Source organism: Silurus aristotelis, assembly GCF_946808225.1.
Source record: "Silurus aristotelis genome assembly, chromosome: 16".
NCBI classification, from domain to species: Eukaryota; Metazoa; Chordata; class Actinopteri; order Siluriformes; family Siluridae; genus Silurus; species Silurus aristotelis.
Genome location: NC_139589.1, coordinates 17,259,378 through 17,276,323, shown reverse-complemented (window position 1 = coordinate 17,276,323; position 16,946 = coordinate 17,259,378). Strand labels below are relative to the sequence as shown.

The 16,946-nt window shown below is 39.3% G+C and overlaps 1 protein-coding gene across 3 annotated transcripts; it reads right to left on the bottom strand.

Annotated features, from left to right (window-relative positions):
- Positions 1–996: 996 nt before the first annotated feature.
- On the bottom strand, positions 997–16,061 carry aggf1 (angiogenic factor with G patch and FHA domains 1). 3 transcript variants are annotated; one of them, XM_083565085.1, is made up of 15 exons: positions 15,731–16,061; positions 14,925–15,332; positions 14,712–14,811; positions 10,090–10,253; positions 9,651–9,788; positions 7,209–7,400; positions 5,692–6,277; positions 4,230–4,329; positions 4,083–4,134; positions 3,378–3,479; positions 2,845–3,010; positions 2,657–2,736; positions 2,353–2,477; positions 1,592–1,691; positions 997–1,379 (listed from the first exon to the last, which is right to left on the bottom strand). In XM_083565085.1, exons 2-15 carry the CDS (start codon positions 15,312–15,314, stop codon positions 1,194–1,196), a joined length of 2,481 nt encoding a protein of 826 aa, XP_083421211.1. In that variant the 5' UTR covers positions 15,315–15,332; positions 15,731–16,061; the 3' UTR covers positions 997–1,193. The 3 variants fall into 3 exon arrangements, with proteins under 3 accessions (XP_083421211.1, XP_083421209.1, XP_083421210.1); XM_083565083.1 differs by having other exon boundaries at positions 4,230–4,332; positions 15,731–16,060; XM_083565084.1 differs by having other exon boundaries at positions 4,230–4,332; positions 14,925–16,061.
- Between the last annotated feature and the right edge of the window lie 885 nt (positions 16,062–16,946).

Below are 16,946 nucleotides of genomic sequence, written 5' to 3'. Positions count from 1 at the left end.
AAAAAATTCAGCCAAATAATAATAAAAAAAATAAATCTACTATTAACATTTATACTAATTTAATTAAAAATCATATAATAAAAAATAATTCAGCCAAATAATTAAAAAAATTAATCTTATATAATCATTTATACTGACTGAACATTAGTTTGTATACAATATATGGAGAAATTTATGGGGACATCTGATTTTCCAGCTATGTGTTCTGTTACAACAAAGTTAGAAGCACACAATTGTAAAGAAATACTTTCCAATTCTGTAGCATAAAGTTTTACCTTCCCTTGAACTAGGAGACCCAAACCTGTTCCAGTATGATAACATCTAAGTGCACAAAGCCAGCTCCATGAACATATGATTTACATGGGTTCGAGTGGAAGATCTTGATTGGTCTGCTATAAACCTCTGACCTTAATCTCACAGAACACCTTTGTTATGAATGAGGGCACCCCAAGCCTTTTTACCCTACATGAGTTCCTGACTTTACTAACACCCTTGTGACTAAATAAGGGCAAAACTTCACAAGCACACTTAAAAAAAAATAATCTAGTGGAACAACTAACCAGAAGAGTGATGTGGACTAATTTTGGTCTGGGATGTTCAAAAGACACATACGAATCTTATAGTCAGGTATCCAGAAACTTTTATGCATACAGTGTATGTGGCAGCCATTAATGAGGCAATATTTGCTATTTGCATTTATGCAATTTGGCAGACACCCTCATCCAGAGCGACTTAGAAAGTGTGTTGAAGTGTCCATCAATTAAAACATTCTAATAGATAAAGTTAAAAGTACTTTGAGATGCTTATCAGGGACAAACAAACTTACAAAGAACATATTTACTTTTAATCACCACATTATCTGTGTAAAGCTGCTTTGAGAATGTTCATTGTTAAAAGCCCTATACAAATAAAAATGAATTGAATTGAATATTGCATATTAATATTATGAGCATACATTCACACACATTTGGCATCTGTAGAAAATCCAGAGAAGAATGCAGCTTTGCACATTTATTAACAAAACTATACAAGCAGTAGATACAAACACTACAGAATATTTGTAATTTACAATTTATTCTGTAATTATTTCTTTCATATGATCTCATTTACTCAGTCCCTATAAGTTCACTTCTGGAACTGTGTCCTCAAAATGATTAATCATAGTTTTAATTTATAAGACTGCAAAGAAAGGTTTAAGGATCAGTTAGCGGTGTGTCTCCCGATTCAGGCTTGTCATGACTCGGGTCAGCATGTGCAAAGCGCTCCCTTGCATGCTCCCAGTTCTGCTGTCTTCTAGTCCGGCCAGCAGGGACCTGATCTACTGCAAAAATCGCTCCACAGCCCAGTCCGGACTGAGGCTCCCGAACCTGAACCTCAACCTAACAGAAAGTGAAAAAGAAATAAGTAATTAAAAAGGTAATAAATAGCCTTTTTTAAATGCCGAACCGTTGAGGGTCAGTGGCGTTGTTCAGTTGAGGTTTTGTCATCCATTTTATTGTATGTCCATTCATACAATATTTATACATATATATCTGTCCTATTCAGACATGCACATTGGGTATTGCAGTGTTGTGTATTTGTGTGTACTTACAGGCTCAGTAATGCCTCCTCTATCTTTGCCTAGTCCTTCTCCACTCTTCCATCCCATTCGCTCCAACATCTGACGACCCTTGTTCTTGTCACTGATCTCTCTGCACACACACACATGATAAAAGACATACAGTAATGACAAAAAACCTAGACAGATATTGATATTGAAGTGGTCAATGTTGATTTTCGAAAACCCATTACATTTGTATGATTTGAAAGGATGCAGTAACTGACTGTCTTTGGTTATGTACAATTCTTTCAACCCCCCCTTTAGACAGGATTCTAAAATCAACAATCCATCAATATCGTGATATTAAAATTATATTAAATATTAAAAAGCCTTGAGCAGAGATTTACATCTACCATTATTGGTGTAATTAGAAACCATCACACTCATTCATTCAAACCCACATTCATGATTCAAGTTTATGACACCTGAGAAGATGTTTCATGCCTTCTTAATTGCTGCATAAAACTACAGTCTAGACTAGAAAGGAATCAGTCTCAGCGTAAATTCTTCATACCATCATTTTGCTGATATGACTAATAGTAGTGTTTACAGAAAAATCCCAATATAATTAATTATAAGCAAATATTCCTATGTGGACCTCTTTTGTACTGCCAGCTCATTTATATAGAACTACCCCTGACCTATGGTGTTAAAGTGGTCCCTCTAATACCAAGGGGTCACCATGGTCCACTACCATTCAAATGCAATGTGTGTGCCTAACATCAGTTTATGGAGTATTGGAAGTGACGTACACATGCACTGATGCAGGAGCATCTTCTCTGTAGAAGGTTCCTTCACTTCCCACTTTCTGCCTCCGATTCTCCGCTCGGTCCTTGTACCTATTGCTCAATGCACCGCCACCTTCATATGCACTGTTCTAAAGACACATATACACATTTGTTACAAATAAAAAAAACTTTTGCAAAAAAAAAAAAAAAAAAAGTTTTTAGTCATTGTAAATAGATCAAAGACCGAAATTCGAGTTGATTGACTGAAAAATATAAATAAAAAAAAAAAAAAAAAAAAAAAATACTCCACACAAAAATGCAAACTTACTTTAAGGCCATATTTAAGTTTGATCTGCTTGAGCTGTCTCAGTCTCTGTGCTTCTTTGTCCTCCTTACTCAACACAGTGCCTGATCAAAAACATGTACACATCATTTTTAAAACATTACAATTATCAGTGTATATAGTGTGCTTAGTTGCAGTATCATGTGACTCCTTATAGTCTGTAACTTGTATACCCGTGTTTTCCTCTGGGCGGCGGAAGCTTATGTGAGCTCGAACTTGTCCAGGTTCGCAAGCGTCGCATGTGTCAGAACCCATGTGAATGTGAAATGATAAAACTGTTTCACCCAGCTTCACTTCATCTCCATGCGTTAAAGGACAAGGGTCACAGCGCACTTTAGGCTGACAATGACAAACACACACAGCAACAGAAAGTTAATTTTAATGATGCATTTCCTGTTTGATTTTATGAGTACCTTCTCAAGCACTGCATGAATCTTCAGTCTGGGCTTAAGAGAAATTAGTCTTAGCATTAATTCTTCATTCTATGCTGTGTAGTTTTCTAATAATCATTGCTGGTGTAGCCGAACACGTTTACACAACAATCCAAAAGAATCCACCTTAAAATGTTTCTTAACAGTGAATATTCTAAAGTTTTTAACTTTAAAAGATAGGGGTTTAGCCTGGCTAGCTCTTACATACCAAATAAATACAGTATATGAATAGAAAAGCACATAAATCGAGAAACAGGACTGATGCGGTGCAATACCTGTAGAATTCTGTTGCCATTAAGCACTGTGCCGTTCTGACTGCCCCGGTCTACCAACATGTAACATTGCTGATCCTGATCGAAATACACCTCTGCATGGCACTTTATATACACACACACACACACACACACACACACACACACACACACACACACACACACACACACACACACACACACACACACACACACACACACACACACACACACACACACACACACACACACACAATTACACCTCTTCATGGAGACACACAAATGGATATAGATAGACACTGCATAAAATACACACACACCATTACTATCCTTTAAACTCCAATGTTGGAGAGTTGTCTGGTATAAATTGAAATCTTTGCTGCACATCTTTTTTGACTGCCACTATTGCTCTTTTGCATAACATTCAATCAATGTTCACGTTACTCTTTTACACAACGCAGTGTGTAATATTCAAAAGGTTTATTGGCGGTGCTATTTTGTGTCGTGTGTATTTGTCCTACACTGTCCTGTGTTGTCTTTACACAGGTTGCACACGATGCACTTTGTGGTGAGGACATTTACTAGTCCTTAGCTCTGTGTTTTCTGGGATGTAGCTTTATGTTGTTAAATGATCAACGTTGTTTCATTTCACTGTGTACCGCGTCAGCTATATATGGTTGAAATGACAATAAAAGCTTCTTGACTAGACTTAATTCTGACAGTCAATACCTTACTGACTCCCATCTCTGGAATCCTGATGGCATGGTCCATATCCTTCTCTCTGCAAATGCATATACGATACACGTTCAATTTAAAGAAAATTATGTTTTGCTAAACCACAAACAGCCGACACACACACTCCGGCGTGTTACTGACCGGCCGATAGTGGCGATGCTGTCAGCTGTGAGGATAAAAAGAGTGCCGGGTTGCAGAACAGGAGAGCGAACCACAATCACTCTCACGCATGGAGGCCAGCCTTCTGTAAAACACATACATAATCTAAAAAGTAAACCAAAAAGTAATATTCATAGATGATAGGGCTGAACAGTAGTAAAAATGTGTGCATTTGAAAACTTGAGGTTGTCTTCATATTCAGACATCGCTGGAACAGTCCACTAGGACGTAGAACATATCTGGGCAAACTACAGCCGTGAGGCCAAACATTAATTATAGGGATGCCCCGAAAATTCGGCCACCGCAAATCTTCGGCCGAAATACATAAATCACAGAAACAATACGGCCGAAACACAATTGTAATGAAAAAAGATTATGGAATTAATTGTCTTAGATCAGTGATTGTCAACCCCATCTTTAAAACATTCCCTGTAGATCCCGAAAATAATAATTATTATAATATAATATTATTTATTACACGGCTCTTCTTAATGCTGTAGATTAGAATGTTCCATTCAAAGACCGTTGCTAATAATAATTGGCTGTCTGTCTGTCAATACTATGAATGGTAACAAATAAATAATAATAATTTATAATAATAAATAAAAAAACTTTTGTAATTGATTTATTCTTTAAATTGCAATGCATTGATTTTAGTGAGGTTAGTACATAGTCATAGCCAATCTTTTCTTTCGGTGTTTCGGTTTTCGGCCTTGGTTTCCTCCTTTTTGTTTTTCAGTTTCGGCCATGAATTTTCATTTCAGTGCATCCCTAAAATATTATCGTTGGTGTGGCCCTCAGACACAATTCAGATTTCTCATGTGGTCCCTTGTAAAAATTAATTGCCCACCCCTGACGTACAACAAAGGGAAGTTTTGCATTTTTATATATAAAGAATGGATAGAAGAAGCAAAGTATTACTTTATCAATAAAAATTACTTCTTGTGTTCTAAATCAAGTGTGGGAAGTCTCATGTTTTCTATTAGCTGAGAATTGATGGCTGCAGCTGCATATTACTGGACCCAATAATAATAAGAATTACTATTATTATTATTCCTGGCAGTGTATAGTTTGAATGCTTCTCTTTCACATCTTTTATTAGGGAGAAAACCTGAAAAACAACAAACTTTTGGGAAACCATGTGTCTAGGCTTCTTAGTTCCAGTGGAATGCATGGAAAGTCTTAATTCTATAGCATACAAAAGACATTAAAGAATCCTTTAATATGGCTATAATAGCCATGTGTCCACATTGTGCATTTTAAATCTGGACTACTGAAAAAATTATTATGAGAAAAATATTACACAATTAGATATTACAACCACAACTAACATACAAACTAAACAGCAGCTACACTGTTAATGCTAACAAACTTGCTTATTTCCACACTTATAGAATAAGGAGTTAAGTGGATCTATGACAGTAGAATATAGGATCTACTTCACCTTCAACTTGTTGCATGTCTCTCTCTGGGCTGTTTGATGCTGGAGAGGCAACTGGAGGGGGAGAAAGAGATGCTGATGAGGAGGATGATGATAATGACGATGACGAATGACCATTTTTTGCTCTGGACTGCAAGATCTCTCCTTCTTCTGGCTCACTTTCGTTGTCCATATTAGCAGCGTGTGAGCTCAAATCTCTGTGCGAGTGCGATGACTTTTTAGCCTTCTTCTTCCTCTTCTTTTTCTTCTTCCTGTCTTCAGAGCGTGTCCGGTTCCGTCTATGCAACTTGGTACGTGATCGAGATCGGCGCGTCCTGCTCCGTGAACGTGATAGACGTGTCCTGCTCCGTGAACGAGACAGGCGTGTCCTGCTCCGTGAACGAGACAGGCGTGTCTTGCTCCGTGAACGAGACAGGCGTGTCCTGCTCCGTGAACGAGACAGGCGTGTCCTGCTCCGGGAGCGTGACTGACGTGTCCTGCTCCGGGAGCGTCGTCCTTTTTTCCGCGTGACCATCTCACCCTTTTTCCCCATGCCGTGCTCCTCTTGATCTTTTACAATTTTGGGCTTCTCCTTCACCACACGGTGGTTCTGTTCGAAAGGAGACATTCAACCAAACAGGACAGAGAATTGGAAGATTTTGAATGAGAGAGGTCAGCAGAATGTAGTCAGTGCTAATCACAAGACCAAGTTGATCATATACGTTCAAAAGATACAGAGCCTGTAAAAAGTTGGAAACACCTAGTCTTTTCTCATTTTTGAGGGGTTTTAAAAATTCCTTTGTTTATATGAAACAAACACAAACACAAGAATTAAACAGCAAATGACTGGAAGAAGGTTCTGGGGACAAATTCCACATTTTTGGCTCTATCTGTAAGATGAAGAACCGGAGAGATGTTATCATACTGCCTCACACCCACAGTCAAACATGGAAAAAGGAATACTGAACCAACATGGCTACCATTCCATACTTCAACACCATGAACACCATACTTGAACACCATTTAACACCAGTGGCAAGTATTTCAGCAGAATGTTTGAAGAAACTGTCTGGATACCAGGAATGTGTTTGCAGTTTCACGCTAAAGCAGGTTTATTCAATGAAAATAAAATGTACTTTTCTATATCATGTTTGATCATATTAATCTTCATACGTTTAAATTACATAGTTTGTTGCATATAAACAAAAAGAACATGGATGTCTCTCTCAAAAACAATAAAAGACTAGGTGTTTCCAAACTTCGGACAAGCACTGTATGTCAATGAAGAAAAGCTGTTTGCATGCGAAATAGAAGCTTTATGATCAAATACAAGCTTTAAAAGAATCAATCTATTAGTTTAAAATTTAGCTATGCACAGTTTCAAGTTTTCTAACACTGCCTCTGATACAACTGATCAGCTAATTCTTATGTCCTTAATGAGCTGGACCAGATGCGTCTTGAAGCCCTGATTAAGGGATCTGTTGCACCAAAATGTTTTTAAAAGAGAACTGGTATTTGAGAAGCAGGTATAACAGTTTTACCGGGGCCTCTGGATGCTCTGGTTTCTCTGCAGCCCTCTTACTCTTCCATTTGTTGACATTCTCCTGGTCATTGTCAGTTTGGCCTAATGGTACTGTGGACAGCTCAATTCGAGAATGAAATTCATACTTTCCACTAGAATGATCATAGAAGTAGTAGATGCCTGTGTTGGCATCGTAATATAGCTGGCTGCTCTGAAAACAGAAACGTCATGCGTCAAACGTTATGGTGCATGAGATATTAATTACAATCAATTAAAGCATCAATCATTAAGCTCTTAACTGGTTAAAACTTGTTATTGCAAGTAATGTGCTGTATGAAAATTTAAACATTGACTTTTATTTAAGTGTTTGCAGATTTACAGTTTTTTCTAACTTCTACAGTTGAGACCAAATGTTTAAATACATGTATGCTACAGATATTCTATCTGTTTTTCACAACTACATATATTCCATGTTATCCTACATTGATTATTCAAGCCAGTGAAGCCACTTTGCTTACTTGAGAAAAAAATGAAGAAACTAATTATCAAATTTACTGGTGGATTTTAATTGACATGAGAATTCCAGTGGGGTGAAATGCTTATACAACATTACACAATTTAAGTTGACTATCTCTTTAGACAGTCTAGATAAATTACCAAAATTTTGTCGAGACTTTTAGAAAAAGAAAAAAAAAAAAGAAAAAAAAACACCTTTTTGCCTTTGAAATCTTGAAAAATTAAATTGAGCCATAACCTCAGGGGGAAACTATGCACACAAAAAGTGCATGCAAACATAAAAATCCTGAGTGCACAAAAACACGACATCCTTCAAGAAAATAGCAGAAATAAACTCCCAAACTTTGGTCCAAACAATTTAACTGAACCCTAAGACAACAACACATGAACAAATGATGCACATCCAACATTAAGAGCATCCTTCATCGCAGTAGGCTGAATGTCTGTAGAACAGAAGACTGCCATTAAAGTCTGAAATAAGAAAAGTCAGGCTGAAGTTTGTCATCCATTGGGAGACTTTTTTTTTTATCATATCAAACAAATACTGGGGTCAGACAGGAGTCTTCATGGACTATGATGTTTGCGGATGATATTGTGATTTGTTGTTGTAGGAGTAGGGAACAGGTTGAGAAGACCCTGGAGATGTGAAGGTACATGCTGGAGAGAAGGGGAATGAAAGTCAGTAGGAGTAAGACAGAGTACATGTGTGTGAATGAGAGGGAGGGCAGTGGAGTGGTGCGGTTGCAGGGAGAAGAGGTGGAGAAGGTGGGGTCAACAGTGCAAAGTAATGGAGAGTGTGTTAGAGAAGTAAAGAAAAGAGTGCAGGCAGGGTGGAGTGGGTGGAGAAGAGTGGCAGGAGTGATTTGTGATAGAAGGGTATCTGCAAAAGGAAAAGTTTATAAAACTGTGGTGAGACCTGCGATGTTGTATGGATTAGAGACGGTGGCATTGAGTAAAAGACAGGAGGTGGAGCTGGAGGTAGCAGAGCTGAAGATGTTGAGATTTTCGTTGGGAGTGACGAGGATGGACAAGATTAGAAATGAGTTCATTAGAGAGACAGCCCATGTAGGACGTTTTGGAGACAAGGTGAGGGAGGCGAGATTGAGATGGTTTGGACATGTGCAGAGGAGAGACATGGGTTATATCGGTATAAGAATGCTGAGGATGGAGCCACCAGGAAGGAGGAAAAGAGGAATGCCAAGGAGGAGGTTCATGGATGTGGTGAGGGAAGACATGCCGGTAGTTGGTATCGAAGAGGGGGGGGGGGGGGGGGGGATGGAGACGGATGACCCCTAATGGGAGAAGCCGAAAGAAGAAGATATTAAACAAATACTGGACTGTTTGCCATAATCATCAGCACTAAATATGGGGAGCAAATGGTGAGGCGTTTAATAAAAGAACACCAATTTATCTGTGAACCATGGAGGTGCCAGCATCACATAGGAATGTGTTATTGGAAAAGAGACATACTGATAATACCAATTGTACTAATGATCTACACATACTGAGATCTCCTTATACTACAACAATGCTTCAAGCCAGAAAACAAAAAAATGCTTCACAAAATGATTAAGGCATAACTCTTCACACTGAATGTATTGAAGTGGCCATTACACAACTTCGAGCAAATATTGTGAAAAGCTTGATGAAGTCTACACCAGGCATCTAATGCAAGCGATTAAAAGGCAATGCCATCATTTACGAACATAAAGCGTGCAAATTTCTGTCCCACTGAAAATCTCATGTAGTAACATTGTTTTTAAAATAATCTATTATAGAAATCAAATATTTTTTTTACATAAATGTATTTAAGTTTTAGTCTTGATTGCAATTATACTACAGGTGGGAAAAAAAGTGCAATTTCAATACAGTTAAGTGTATTTCACAAGAGAAGATATGGGTTATATATTTTGGGTGGTCTGGGTTAAATAAAAAAGGAGCATACCGAGTCATAGTAGAAGCCAGTAGAATGGTCATAGTACATTCCTGAGCTCTCGTCAAAAACAAAGCCCGTCTGAGTGACTGCCTCTTCTGCTGTGGCCCTCAACATGGCCGCTATTGATGAGCTGCTGCTGTCAACCACCTACACACAGACATACACACACTATATTTAATTCCAGTTAAGTAAACCACTGTTTCTTGCCCTTACCTTTTTACCAATTAGTGAATTGCTTTTGTTTATTTACAGTTCAGTCATCCCACACTTTAGACTAGTAAAAGCAGACAAGTGTGCCAGATGGTGGTTTTCCTCATACTTAATGAACTGTGAATAATGAATATTTAATTTCTTTATTGGACTTCAAGCAAATTCCTATATAGCTCTGTCCACTTAGGTGTCAAACAAAATAAACTATAACAGCACAGTGCACATACACTCCTGTTACCTCTGTGTCAGCCATGTTGGCCAATTGATCTGACTCTTGTTCACTGGCTGTTGCTGCCTCTGTTGTAACAGCATACATATCAGATGTCTCTTGAATTTCAGTGTGAGCATTAAGCATGGGCTCTGCAGCAGCCTGATAGTATCCACTGTAGTAATAACTGTAATCTTAAAAAAAAAGAAAAACAGAAAAAAAAAAACCTGTAATCACAACCATGTTAATTCAAGTACACATCAAGCAGTTTGTATTGTACAGGGACAAATTTACACTTATAAAAAACATACATTTTTTATCACCAGTTTATCTGTGTAAAGCTGCTTTGAGACAATGTTCATTGTTAAAAGCGCTATACAAATGAAAAATAATTGAATTATTGTATTCATATTGTATTGTATCTTGTATTGATTATTTAGTCATTGATCATTTTACTAATATACAGTGAGGAAAATAAGTATTTGAACACCCTGCTATTTTGCAAGTTCTCCCACTTAGAAATCATGGAGGGGTCTGAAATTGTCATCGTAGGTGCATGTCCACTGTGAGAGACATAAATCTAAAAAAGAAAAAAGAAATCACAATGTATGATTTTTTTAACTATTTATTTGTATGATACAGCTGCAAATAAGTATTTGAACACCTGAGAAAGTCAATGTTAATATTTGGTACAGTAGCCTTTGTATGCAATTACAGAGGTCAAACGTTTCCTGTAGTTTTTCACCAGGTTTGCACACACTGCAGGAGGGATTTTGGCCCACTCCTCCACACAGATCTTCTCTAGATCAGTCAGGTTTCTGGCCTGTCGCTGAGAAACACTGAGTTTGAGCTCCCTCCAAAGATTCTCTATTGGGTTTAGGTCTGAAGACTGGCTAGTCCACGCCAGAACCGTGATATGCTTCTTACAGAGCCACTCCTTGGTTATCCTGGCTGTGTGCTTCAGGTCATTGTCATGTTGGAAGACCCAGCCTCGACCCATCTTCAATGCTCTAACTAAGGGAAGGAGGTTGTTCCCCAAAATCTCGCAATACATGGCCCCGGTCATCCTCTCCTTAATACAGTGCAGTCGACCTGTCCCATGTGCAGAAAAACACCCCCAAAGCATGATGCTACCACCCTCATGCTTCACAGTAGGGATGGTGTTCTTGGGATGGTACTCATCATTCTTCTTCCTCCAAACATATTTAGTGGAATTATGGCCCAAAGGTTCTATTTTGGTCTCATCTGACCACATGACTTTCTCCCATGACTCCTCTGGATCATCCAAATGGTCATTGGCAAACTTAAGGTGTGCCTGGACATGTGCTGGTTTAAGCAGGGGAACCTTCCGTGCCATTCATGATTTCAAACCATGACGTCTTAGTGTATTACCAACAGTAACCTTGGAAACGGTGGTCCCAGCTCTTTTCAGGTCATTGACCAGCTCCTCCCGTGTAGTTCTGGGCTGATTTCTCACCTTCATTAGGATCATTGAGACCCCACGAGGTGAGATCTTGCATGGAGCCCCAGTCCGAGGGAGATTGACAGTCATGTTTAGCTTCTTCCATTTTCTAATGATTGCTCCAACAGTGGACCTTTTTTCATCAAGCTGCTTGGCAATTTCCCCGTAGCCCTTTCCAGCCTTGTGGAGGTGTACAATTTTGTCTCTAGTGTCTTTGGACAGCTCTTTGGTCTTGGCCATGTTAGTAGTTGAATTCTTACTGATTGTATGGGGTGGACAGGTGTCTTTATGCAGCTAATGACCTCAAACAGGTGCATCTAATTTAGGATAATAAATGTAGTGGAGGTGGACATTTTAAAGGCAGACTAACAGGTCTTTGAGGGTCAGAATTCTAGCCGATAGACAGGTGTTCAAATACTTATTTGCAGCTGTATCATACAAATAAATAGTTTAAAAATCATACATTGTGATTTCTGGATTTTTTTTTTTTAGATGATGTCTCTCACAGTGGACATGCACCTACGATGACAATTTCACTTGCAAAAAACTTGCAAAATAGCAGGGTGTTCAAATACTTATTTTCCTCACTGTGTATGTGTGTGTATATATATATAATATATATATATATATATTATTGTCTAATGCTGCAATCAACACAAACAAGTACTGGCAGACTTTCAAATAAGGGACAATAAAATATAGCTGTGTAAAAGGTTGTGTCAGAAAAACAATGCTTCCTTTGGAATCTCAAAAAGGGGTAATTTAATTCGCTTTAGTGGTCGCCACAGCGGATCATCCGTCTCCATACCACCCTGTCCTTTACATCTGCCTCTTTCACACCAACTACCTGCATGTCTTCCCTCACCACATCCATAAACCTCCTCCTTGGTCTTCCTATTTTCCTCCTTCCTGGTGACTCCATACTCAGCATTCTTCTACCAATATAACTCATGTCCCTCCTCTGCACATGTCCAAACCATCTCAAACTTGCCTCCCTCACCTTATCACCAAAACATCCTACATGGGCTGTCCCTCTAATAAACTCATTTCTAATCTTGTCCATCCTTGTCACTCCCAACAAAAACCTTAACATCTTCAGCTCCGCTACCTCCAGCTCCACCTTGTGTCTTTTACTCAATGCCACTGTCTCTAATCCATACAACATCGCAGGTCTCACCACAGTTTTATAAACTTTTCCTTTTGCAGATACCCTTCTATCACAAATCACTCCTGCCACTCTTCTCCACCCACTCCACCCTGCCTGCACTCTTTTCTTTACTTCTCTAAAACACTCTCCATTACTTTGCACTGTTGACCCCAGATACCTGAACTCCTCCACCTTCTCCACCTCTTCTCCCTGCAACCGCACCTCTCCACTGCCCTCCCTCTCATTCACACACATGTATTCTGTCTTACTCCAACTGACTTTCATTACCCTTCTCTCCAGCGCATATCTCCACCTCTCAAGGCTCTTCTCAACCTTCTCCCTATTCTCACTACAAATCACAATATCATCCGCAAACATCATAGTCCAGGGAGACTCCTGTCTGACCTTGTCCGTCAACCTGTCTATCACCACTGCAAACAGGAAAGGGCTCAGGGCCGATCCTTGATGCAGTCTGTCGTTCCTACTGCACACTTCACTGCTGTCACACTGTCCTCATACATGTCCTGCACCACCCTCACACTTCTCTGACACACCTGACTTCCTCATACAATAACACAACTCCTCTCTTGGCACTCTGTTGTACGCTTTCTCTAAATACACAAATACACAATGCAATTCCTTCTGTCCTTCTCTATACTTCTCTATCAACAATCTTAAAGCAAATAATGTGTCTGTGGTGCTCTTCCTCGGCATGAAACCATACTGTTGCTCACAGATGGTTACCTCTTCTCTCAGCCTGGCTTTCACTACTCTTTCCCATAACTTCATGGTGTGACTGATTTCCTTGTAGTTACTGCAGGTCTGCACATCTCCCTTGTGCTTAAAGATCGGTACCAGCACACTCCTTCTCCATTCCTCAGGCATCCTCTCACCTTCCAGAAACTTGTTAAACAATCTGGTTAAAAACTCTACTGCCATTTCTCCTAAACATCTCCACGCTTCTACAGGTATGTCATCTAGTCCAACCGACATTCCACTCTTCATCCTCTTAATCGCTGCTCTCACTTCCTCCTTACTAATCCTTTCCACATCCTGCTTCACCAACTCCACATCATCCAACCTTCTCTCCCTCTTATTTTCCTCATTCATAAGATGCTCAAAATACTCCCTCCATCTTCTCAACAAACTTTCCTCGCTAGTCAACACATTTCCCTCTCCATCCTTTACTGCTCTAACTTGCAGCACATTCTTCCCAGCTCGGTTCCTCTGCCTGGCCAATTGGTACAAATCCTTTTCTCCTTCCTTAGTGTCCAACTTCTCATACAGCTCCTAATATGCCTTTTCCTTGGCTTTCGCCACATCCCTTTTTACCTGCTGCCGCATCTCCTTGTACTCCTGCCTACTTTTCTCATCACTCTGTCGATCCCACTTCTGTTTTGCCAACCTCTTTCTCCTTATGCTCTCCTGCACTTCCTCATTCCACCACCACATCTCTTTGTCTTCCTTTCTATTTCCAGATGTCACACTTCTCTAGCTGCCACCCTCATCACTCCTGCAGTAGTTACCCAAACATCCAACACCTCTTCACCACCACTGAGCCGCTGTCTGACCTCTTCCCTGAACCTCACACTACACTCTTCCTCCTTCAGTTTCCACCATCTTAATCTTATTTCAGTCCTCACTCTCCTTCTCTTCTTCTTCGCTTCCAGAACCATCCTACAGACCTCCATCCGATGCTGTCTGGCTACACTGTCCCCTGCCAACACCTTACAGTCTCCAATCTTCTTCAGGTTGCATCTCCTGCATAGAACATAGTCCACCTGTGTGCACCTTCCTCCACTCTTATAGGTCACCTTATGATCATCCTTCTTCTTAAAATACATATTCACCACTGCCATTTCCATCCTTTTAGCAAAATCTACCACCATCTGCCCTTCTACATTCCTCTCCTTAAAACCATACCTACCCATCACCTCCTCATCACCTTGTGGCTGGCTTGAGAATAGTCCTATAAATTCAGTGTTGTGTGTGAGTGTGTGTGTGTGTAAGTGAATGAGTGAGAGAGAGTGTGAGAGACAATACCTGTCTCAATCTGGGTGTATTCGTCAGTCTGTGTCTCCACTTCCACTCGGCTCTTCTCTTTCTTCTTCCGCTCATGGAGCTCGGCACTAAGCTCCTCGACCTGTATTGCACACATGCACAGACATAATGCAATAATCTGAGAGTAATGCACCTATGCATGTAGGTAGGTAGTCCTTTATGGATAAGTGAGGCTCAAAAAAGCATTTCTGTCACCTGCTGTCTTAGGTCGTGGTTGAAGCTCTCTGTGCTCCTCTGTAACCTTAGACTTTGGTCCAGCTGCTTTTGCACTCTCTTCAGTTCAAACTGACATTTCCCCAGTTCCTGCTGCAGATTCCTCATCTCGAACTGCAAACTTGATACCTCAAATCCACAGCCTTCCATCTTCTGGCCTGCAACCTCTGACCCCAAACAAACATCCTGCAAAACTGCCGGCTCAGAATTTATTACTTCATCATTCTTCATTTTTGTTCCTATTGATGTTTCCTTCGTCTCTGGGATTGGAATCTCATCTTCCTTTAAAACAGTTGGTTCAGACTTGCACCCATCCTCCAGAGAAACAGATTTTTCTTCTGTTTGCTGAACGATGTCAGTTTCTCTCTCCATGCTCCAGACTTTTGGAAACTAGCAGTGAGTAGAGGAGAACATTTGGGCTGCTTAATACTCCTCTTTTTTATGAATGACCTAGCAACCATTTTTACTTCTCTTTACCTTGGCCATATCTTTTATTATTTTTATTCTATTATTAACAGCATTCGTTTTCTAAAACACTAATTGCTTATTTTAAGCATTAGTAACAGGAATACTTTATAGAAAAAACCACAAGAAGTTCTTCCCAACTTCAGGCTCTTTCTTACTGCAGATGAGTGTGTATAGTAGATGGAGTCAACTTTTTGTTTCATTATTACAAACACATTTAATGTCTCTCAGGTCTAAATAGTTGGAATATAACTTTCTACGAATATAAGATCCAACTAGGAAATGTAATGACAGTACAGTGGCTGAGCTGAGATCAACGTTACCTGTCCAGCAGTTCTATCTGTCTCAAAAGCGTCTACGCGGTATATAGTGTACTACATATCCAATTTGACATAAGGCCCTCGGATAGATACATACAACCTTCCAGCTAGTTTTCAGCCAATTTCATAGTCGCCTCATCTTTGGCTTAGTTTGTAAACCAACAATAAACGTCTTTGGATACATTTGTCTACGAATCTCGTTTAAATCAAATTTAGGTTAATGGTAAAGAGAGCTATAATCAGAAAAGTTGATGCATTTATATTCCTTATCGATAAATGCCGCCATTTTCAGCTAAACAAGTGGACAATTCTTCTTCGTTGGGTGTACTAGCGACTTCTACTTTTTCTCCAGCTTTACTGCCACCTAATGCAACGGACTGTGTACTGCACTCAGCCGTATTCCCCCTGAGCATCCAACAAACTGACACCAAAGCCAAAGATACTCAAAATGAGCGCACCACGGTGTTACAACCCATATTACGGTGGCCGAGAAGTGCAAAACACATTAACAAATCCAAAAACTAATTAACAAATCCAAAAACAAATTAACACCGTTAATTTGCCGCCACCGTAAATACTGGACATAAAGTATAAACACAAACAGAAAAGGACCAGATCACAACTAGGTACAAATTTACCACAAGGGGTCCATCTAGTTTTCGGATAATGAGAAGAAACCTGAAAACCTGGAGAAAACTCACACAGATCCAGGAAAACATATAGAGAAAATGGACCTAGTCATAACCTAAGAAAAAAACAGGGACCCCTGATCTGTAACATAAGCAACACTTCCCACTACACCACATGCAACCAGAACCAAAATTCTATATAAATATATATATATATATAGGGGAAATTAACAAAACAAACAAAAACAATTATTACATAACATTTGAACATGATCACATGACTTTCTTTCTTTAGTGTTTTGTGTAATTGCCATGTGTCCAGTTAAAGTCCAATAAATCCTTCAGCTTCAAAATCCAAGAGAATGGTTGAGAATAATTTCAACAAAGTGTTCTTTTATCAGAGGAATTCATAACAGATATCCGAAAAAATATACATAATATAAACAAAGCATAAAAACTTTTGAGACAAACTAAAAAGTGTTAATAATTTTTTTTTGTGTATTGACACTTTTGAGACACCCTGTAATGGTTGGTTAGTTTTGGGATTGCTTTTGTGAACTCTCGTTTTTACTGTAATACATTTTAAAAGG

What these genes read in the sequence shown, in the direction of transcription:
- aggf1 (XM_083565084.1), bottom strand. Translation starts at nt 15,314, where the DNA reads ATGGAGAGAGAAACTGACATCGTTCAGCAAACAGAAGAAAAATCTGTT. An exon ending in CCAACATGGCTGACACAGAG is followed by an intron (nt 9,789 to 10,089) that starts GTAACAGGAGTG and finishes GTCTGTGTGTAG; the next exon opens with GTGGTTGACAGCAGCAGCTC. An exon ending in ATGGCAACAGAATTCTACAG is followed by an intron (nt 3,011 to 3,377) that starts GTATTGCACCGC and finishes TGTCATTGTCAG; the next exon opens with CCTAAAGTGCGCTGTGACCC.